Source organism: Anguilla anguilla, chromosome 3 (genome assembly GCF_013347855.1).
Source record: "Anguilla anguilla isolate fAngAng1 chromosome 3, fAngAng1.pri, whole genome shotgun sequence".
Classification (NCBI taxonomy): Eukaryota; Metazoa; Chordata; class Actinopteri; order Anguilliformes; family Anguillidae; genus Anguilla; species Anguilla anguilla.
This window is the reverse complement of record NC_049203.1, coordinates 48,817,828-48,826,416: the sequence shown is the minus strand read 5'-3', so window position 1 is coordinate 48,826,416 and position 8,589 is coordinate 48,817,828. Positions and strand designations below refer to the sequence as shown.

The window sequence follows — 8,589 nt, the reverse complement described above, 5'->3', positions numbered from 1 at the left end:
AGGGTGGATGACAATTTTAAACAATGCACTAATAGTCTTGTATACATTTGTGTTGAAATATCTGATACTCCAAAACTGTGATGTGCATTATAACCTGTTCACAAGATTAAATGTGTATTAACATAAAATAAAGCATGGATTTGATTTGACTATGATTTAATTTTCACACAATCCACACACACCCACAAATAAAGTACGTAGCCTTAAATGTGCAAATATTATTTCTTTTGTCATAAGAATTCTTGAAGCAAGCAATTAACATCTATGTATTATATCCATGTATTACACAGTACAATTACATCAATGAAAACCCCCTAAACGCTGGTTCAGAATCCTTGTATTTATTATTTTATTTGTTTTGTCTCAATAGGTTTTACACCATTTTGCAGGAACAAAAACAATTGACTATATAACATAAAATAGCACATAATATATGCACAAATAAAACATTTAAAAATGGTTACATAAAAAACAAATAAAATCCAGTAAGGGCTTATTTAACTTTCATCTTTTTTTTCTTTTTCTTTTTTTTTTTGCAATGTAGATGATCAACTGAAATACAGATGTCATTAAGTGGCACAGCAGCTGTAGCCTAATGTTGGAATTATTCTGTATGGCATGTAGGCTACAGTTTCATCATCATCATCATCATCATCATCATCATCATCAAGCTTTTGTCATGGAAAAGATGAGAACACCAGACCGCTTCTGTCACCACTCCACCACTCTGGCTTGAATAAAAATGTCTGGAGCGAAACCTTAAATGATTCTGTGTATAAATAACTGTAATTGGAAAGTCATTTCAGTAGACCAGGAACAACCCGATATTTCAGGAAGATAAAACCTAAAGGACAGAACACTAAGGGTAAGGCAAAGTTTACAGATAAGCTGGGTCTGCCCAGTTAACCAACTGCCCAGAAAGTGCTTATATCTACCATCACATCAACGTCAAAACCCTTTGACTGTGCATTAAACTTAAAGTCCTGTAGCTGGGTGCACTAAACCACAGCAAAGGACAAACTGGATTTCGTCTTTCGTGTGCAGACATTTTTTTTGTACTTCTAGAAACATTCATTACATTTTTTTTTAGAACAGTTTTGTAATAAGCAAGCATCCTGTTTGTTTAAAAAAACAATACAAAACAAAACATGCAAGATGCTCATTGAAGATTAATTCATTAATGGTAACAAGTAATGGATAACAACAAAATGTTGATGTTAACTTTGCCATACCCTACACAATATGCAACTCTTAGAAATAGAACAATTATATAAGTACTGGAACAAAGTGCAATCCTAAATTCTGCTGATAAACCATCAAGCACTACTTTAAAAAATAGTTTCCACTGGCTGTTAGGAATCCAGGGTGTTCCTCGACTAATTAACTATGAGGGGAAGAGCCGGCCTTTTTAACTGCTTGGCTGTTCTTTTTTTTTCTTTTTTGGTGGAATGGAGCATTATATTTCCGGTAATATATTAAATGCAATTTGGAGCTCTTCCTTTTATTTCTTAAATGGAAAAGAAATATACATTGATACAGAGGTGATTACATGTTACTGAAAATATTACTGTATATAATCTCGACATAAAATAGGAAATGTTCCGATATCTGTTTTACAATCTAGTGTGGTACAGTGTTCTAGGGAAAAAAAAAGAACTTAACAATTACATCATTTACAAAAATACAGAACTTTAGTCATTGCAACTTTAGGTTGCCACAGCAACAACTTAATATTGTTATGAAATACTACCATACTACAGTGAAAAGTACATGTCTTTTTAAATTTTTCTTTTTTTTTTGGTAAAATGTTACCTATACAATAAACATTTTTACATTATACAAGCAATTCTAAAGCTTTGCTCATTCTGCAATGCATTGTCCTGTGTTAGTGACAGTTGACAAGACAGAAAGATCTGGAAGAGCCTGCCATTGGTACAGTAGCTCTCAGACCCCACCTCTCGTTTCAGACCGGCTCCTCATTGGCTGATCTGACAGGACGGGCCCCTTTGAAGAGCCTCCAGCAGAACAAAGAGCAGCTTAATAAATTACATTCATTTTAAAATAGAATAGGTTACAACATCATTCTATTACTAATATTTAACGAAAAAAAAATAAAAATAAAATCAAGACAATAAAATATATGTAAATCACTTTCCACATCAAAAATTACATTAAAACTGTAACTTTTGTGAAGAAAACAAAATCATATTGAATGAAAAAAAGAATACAAATGGTAAGACCAGTGCCTTGTCCATGCTGACATAAAGGAGTCTCACTGTGGATTGTCTGTGTTAATCAATCACCATGAAAATACATCATGATTCTGATTAAGTTTTCAACGCATGCGCAAAAAAAGGGAAATAAAAGTCTGCATGAAATTATTAGTCTTAAGCTGCACTGAAATACACTCTCAAAGAATTACAAAACAAGTTTGGAAATAATATGGTGGCTGGCTTGCACAATGTGATTACACGTGTGACCATGTCATTTCATAAAAACAGCAGACTGTTATTTTGATACTCTCTAATGAAATATTATAATGATCATTGTACAAAACAAGTTTTGATTTGTTTCGAATACATTGCAATGACAATGAATTTCAACACGAAAGATAATAGACAAACGTGTTACAAACGCATCACAACACATTTCCTGTATTCTCACTCGGTATCACGTCTCCAATGTAAACTACTTCAGAACCCATGGTAGAAATGAACGTTACAGTATGAAAGACCACTGAACATTCTGCCCAAGTGGTATTGATTCGTTTTTTCTATTGAAAGTTGAGTTATGTGGCTTTGTTGGTAGCATATCCAAAGATCAAATAGTGTCCCTTAACACTGCGAACTTCAACCGACTGGGCCGTGTACTGTACGCTCGTAGTTTTTCCAGACTCAATCGAGAACCGTACAGAAGGTTGGTACAAACGGATTGGTGTGTCACTGACGTAGTCATCTTCACAAGATGCTTGTAATGTAAAACATTTTTTAGGCACTTCTACAGTTTCAAATAAAACAGGATTATCCGAGAGAGAGCGGCCGCCGCGACTGACGGCCGCCGCTAGCTTTCCTTTCAAATGCGAGTCCCTCGTATCTGACAAGGATGGTCTAATGCACCGTTGATGAGCCCCAACTCTCCTTAACGTCATCCGTCGTTTGAGCTTCGCTCCCGACCGTGACCGCGACCGCGCGCTCTCCACCCGCTCGCGTTAAGTCTGCCTGCAGACGTCCAAGCTGACAGGTGTGGCTTTTGTGTGTTTGATCCGCCCGGCGACCCCCGTGAGCCCTTGGCACAACACTGGGGGCAGCGTGCTACTCCCTGATGGCCGGTATTCCAAGTAAGACCCCCCCCACCCCACCCCATCCCAACCCCCATGAAAACAACTAAGAGAAATAAGGAGAAAAAAAAAAACAACTAAAAGAAAAGAAAGACTTCTCAGGTGTGGTTTGTACTCAGCTGTCGCTCAGACGCGGATGAGAGAGAGTCAAAGTCTGAGATTTGGTTTTTCCCACGTCCGCGAACGGGGTGTTGGCTGTCACGGCGACTGGTAAACGCGCTAGCATTTTGTTGGGACCGATTCTATCTGGTGGATTTGGGCGTGTGCAGAACGGGGGTGTCACCAGATGGCTGAAGTGTGTGTGTGTGTGTGTGTGTGTGTGTGCGTGTGTGCACGTATGTGTGCGTGCGTGTGCGCATGTGTGCGTGCCTGCGTGTGTGTATGCGTGCGTGAGTGTGCGGGGTGGGGTGGGGCCGGAGCGAGCCCCTCAGTAAAGTCGACACCGTCAGAAACCCCAGCACTACCTGCTGCGACATTCATTCTCATTAAGGAATACAAACCAAGTGAACAAAACTGAAACAATAACAGGCACTCCCTCTGGCCAGGCCTAGAGCACCTGCACTTCCGGGACAGAACCACCAGGGCCTTTCCTGCGACGCACGGCCCGTTTAAAAACAATCCAGCACTTTACATTAAGCACTATTTTCTTTTCTGACAGTGCAAATTTTGGTGTTTTCCAAGGGTGAATTTTTTTTTTTTTTGTGCAGAGTTTTTAAAAACAAATATGGAAAGATAATAACCCACATTACTTTGAGCATATCTGAAAACAATCATTAAAACGAAATCTCCAACTTTTCTCAACATAGCGTATGTACATACTTTTTTTTTTTTTTTTGATTGTGTCATTTACATGTCATTATTTTCCTAGCAATACATATACATCATCTTGTATATATTACACCAGCACTCAATGTTATAGTTAATGAGTCATCCTTAATTCATATACTTTTAACATGCAGGTTGCTGTAGTTCTAATGAGGAGGAAAGGTAGTATTTACAGAAGGGTGCTTTGGGGCTCCTTAGTGCAGCATCTTGACACGCTGTTCCTTTCCTGTCTGTTACTTCAGGATGATCTGTGACGGAAAGCACACAGGGGGAGAGAGAGAGGTTAGCCGGTGTGGCGGGCCGGGGGCCACAGAGCAGTCTACGCTGGCCTGACGGGGCCGGGGGCCACAGAGCAGTCTACGCTGGCCTGACGGGGCCAGGGCCACAGAGCAGTCTACGCTGGCCTGACGGGGCCGGGGGCCACAGAGCAGTCTACGCTGGCCTGACGGGGCCGGGGGCCACAGAGCAGTCTACGCTGGCCTGACAGGGGCCGGGGGCCACAGAGCAGTCTACGCTGGCCTGACAGGGGCCGGGGGCCACAGAGCAGTCTACGCTGGCCTGACGGGGCCGGGGCCACAGAGCAGTCTACGCTGGCCTGACGGGGCCGGGGGCCACAGAGCAGTCTACGCTGGCCTGACGGGGGCCGGGGGCCACAGAGCAGTCTACGCTGGCCTGACAGGGGCCGGGGGCCACAGAGCAGTCTACGCTGGCCTGACGGGGGCCGGGGCCACAGAGCAGTCTACGCTGGCCTGACAGGGGCCGGGGCCACAGAGCAGTCTACGCTGGCATGACAGGGGCCGGGGGCCACAGAGCAGTCTACGCTGGCCTGACGGGGCCGGGGCCACAGAGCAGTCTACGCTGGCCTGACGGGGCCGGGGCCACAGAGCAGTCTACGCTGGCCTGACAGGGGCCGGGGGCCACAGAGCAGTCTACGCTGGCCTGACGGGGCGGGGGCCACAGAGCAGTCTACGCTGGCCTGACGGGGCGGGGGCCACAGAGCAGTCTACGCTGGCCTGACGGGGCCGGGGGCCACAGAGCAGTCTACGCTGGCCTGACGGGGCCGGGGCTAAACGCGACGCGCGCAGAGACGCTCTGTAACCTGAGAGCGCCGTGAGCGCCCCTGGGCCCGGCCCCTCAAACGAACACGAGAAACCCGAGCCCGAGAACGCTTCAGCACAACCGTGACTTCTGAGAAAACGAAAGGCAAAAAGGCATGAGAAACACAAAAAAAAGTTGGAAAAAAAAAACAAAAAACAAAAAACACTTGTGGTTGTAATGGCTTGAAGTACGTCAGGGCCTATTCCCACAAAAAATAAAAAAACAAAACATTTCAACGTTAAACTATTGTTAAAAAGGCAGATCGATAAAGCTGAAAAGGTTGTGACGAATAGCACAGGAAAGGGACAGAGGAGACAGGAGTTTCTCTCTGCACCTGTCTGCTTCCTGCCTTCCCTCTCACTGAGAACACAAAGGCCTCATAAAAACGCTCACAGTGTAGACCAGCGCAAACCAGCCCAGTTCTTGGAAATCTGCCGTCCTGTCGGGTTTCACTCCAACCCTAACAAAGCCACACCTCATCCAACGGCCAGAGACCTTTGATGTGCAGATAGTTAGACGAGTCAGGCGTGCCAAAATAAGGGTTGAAATGAAAACCTACAGGATGGCAGATCTCCAGGAACGGGCTTGGTTACCACTGATGTAGGCTGATTAAGCTCTCGGTTCCCGTGGACAAGCGGAGCTGACGGTGAGCTGAGAGCTAGCGCACGTCGGGCCGTTTTGGAAAGGGCCTGGGTTCACAGCTGCACCCGTCCTGCTGAAGGGCAGGGCGTGACTGAGCGTACACAGCGTCAGCCGCGATGGAGGGCATGGAGTTGAGCGCGGGTTAAGAGTGACGGGGTTAATAAAGCGGATGTAGCCATGCTGCAGAGAGAGAGAGAGAGCCGCGGGTGGCAGCGTTCCAGCGCACAGAGGGTTAACGTCGCGGCGACGCTCGACAGACACGCGGAGACCGAGGAAAGGGGGGGCGCTTCTCAGAGGACCCCCACCCCCCGCCGCAGGGCCGCTCCGCAGACGACGGGCGTCGCAAGACGACGCAAATTCGCGGGTTAAATCAAGCAGAGACGGCTCTGGAATTTAAGGCACTGGACAGGAAAAAGGGAAAGCGAAATTTTGACAGGGCGGTCTGAGGCGCAGGGGAATCCGCGCAAATGATTTTTTAAAGCAGAAGCCATTACAGCCTTCGGCCCCGACGCGGGCATGCACTTAACTTCAGATCCATAAATCAAAGGCTGGCCGCGGAGGAGGCCTCGTCCGACCAGCGCAGCCGACGATCGGACGGCTAGCGGCGGCGCGACCGCGGTCAAGCTCGTACGGTCACTTCCCTCGGTCGCTCGGAGCGACGCCACATTAAACCCTGATTCCACGGGCTTCAGACCCCGGTTTGAGAGGCCAGCGGTCAATAATGCTCTCAAAGGCAGAGGGAGTGGGGCTCTCTTCCTGAGGCCCAGCGATCCGCCATTAGGCCGGGTTTCGATATGGAAAACGACGTCGCCGCGCGGCTGAGGCGCGAGAGGCTGTGGTACTAAATCGCCAGTTTAGTCACGGCTAAACGGTGTTGTCAGGTATGAGGCCAGGATGTGAGCGGAGCGGTGGGCTCGCGTAAACTTGTGAACATTCATTTAGGGTCGCATCAGAACAAAAGTCTGAGCACCCGTCTTAATGGTTCGTTAGTCCTGACAGAAACTGAACAATTTTCATAATCAAAATCCTATGGTTTACACCAGGATCACTTCTACACAAACCGTTCAACTACACAAGTTTCAAATCAGGGTATCAACCTTTTAACACGTGAAATTTCACGACTGTTTTCTCAGATATTATATATATTTATGCATCTAGACAATAGCTCCACTGTGGGCACATGCACTGTTTGCACTGCAGAATGTGATACTTCCTGTGAAAGGGGGGCGATGTAGAGCTACAGCAGCAGTGCAGTGAGCTTTCCACTGTCTGTGAGGCTGGTTACGCTCAGCTCTGGAACAGCGAAGCTGCGGATTTTAGACTAGACTTTCGCAAAACACAGTTTTGCCTACTTGTGTATAGAAAACAGTGAAAAGTCTAGTGTGAGGTTTCACACAGCTGTTGGTAATACAGCTTGAGAATTACAAAAGCTTATAAAACCCCTAGGAGTGGACCTATGGGTTCCCCAGCAATGACTTCTAATTTAATTTATTTCTTTTAGATCAGTCGTGTCTAAATGATTTTGAATTGTGAATTGAGTCGATAATCACATGGGTCCAATTCAGCTCCATTAGGGAGGGCTATGTGGAAAATAAAGTCAAGCTAGCCATTTCAAATGAAAATCTGAGCTCAACGCCGGACTGGATTAACCTGAACGCCTTACAAAGCATTCTATAAAGGTCAAACACGAGAGGATTAAGGTGGGAAAGAAGTGTTAACATTATTTTCTTCTCCCACTGGGGAAGAACTGCGTATTCCACCTTGTTCGGCTATAGAGTTGAACCAAGAATTCATAACTACGATCACAATGTTCCTACTGGAGATACTGCAGATACAGTGTCAGGGATTTATTGCCGTTACATAGTTATTTTAGATTTTCAGGTGGGAAGCAGAATATCGAAACAGCTCAACATTCATTTCTACAGGACTTTCCCCAGTGTGCTGCTGATGGTGACAGCAGAGTACAGTACAGGAGCGCACTGCTGTATATGCGAGGTCAGAGGCTGTGACTTCCAGCTTGTTTTCAGAAGCCAGGCTGCTGTCGGCACTGTCGGCGGGTTCACCCTCTCTGGCCCACCCAGTCAAGCAAGCCCAGAAATTTAACAGGCTGCAGGGAGTCTTGATGCGGTAGGTCTCACGGTTACACAGAGCGGACAGCCTGACCTCGCGCTCTGTATTCCTCAATCACTGACACGCCCTCCCTGCGCACATGACGCTAGCAGAGTCGCTAACTGCCATGTAATCCTACACTCACAGGCCTCTAAGGCTGCGAGCCTTTCTTAGAAGAAATATAATACAGCGATTCATTCTTTTTAAAAAAGCAACACATGCTTTTATATGGCCGACTGTACAATGAATAGGCTAACCTCTAGCAGAACATATAGATGGCTATTGAGGTGCGCTAGCCTCTCCTATTGCTAAACAAATCATCCTTGAATGGGTTCTGATGAGCAGTAAGTGGGTGCTGCTGCATATAATTAAAAAAAGCATATGGAGATATAACGCACATGTTCAGAATGCAAACCGCAATTTACCACTGACTGTGTGACTGTGAGGCGGCTAGTGGAGCAGCTGAAATGTTTCCAGGTTAAGCTGCAATAGCGTTAAGTACATATGAAATGCAAACCTTTAGTATGTAACCCTTTAAGGTGCAAGATCACAATTATGCGATTAGAATGTTCTTAACT

The 8,589-nt window shown here is 45.7% G+C and overlaps 1 protein-coding gene across 21 annotated transcripts in view; it reads right to left on the bottom strand.

Moving 5' to 3' along the window:
* Window positions 1–325: 325 nt before the first annotated feature.
* mbnl2 (muscleblind-like splicing regulator 2) overlaps window positions 326–8,589 on the bottom strand; it is a 71,726-nt gene continuing 63,462 nt past the window's right edge. For all 21 annotated transcript variants that reach the window (XM_035410939.1, XM_035410933.1, XM_035410945.1 and 18 more), the window contains one exon: window positions 326–4,410. In XM_035410939.1, coding sequence (XP_035266830.1) covers window positions 4,396–4,410 — 15 coding nt within the window. In that variant the 3' untranslated portion in view covers window positions 326–4,395. The remainder of the gene's footprint in view (window positions 4,411–8,589) is intronic.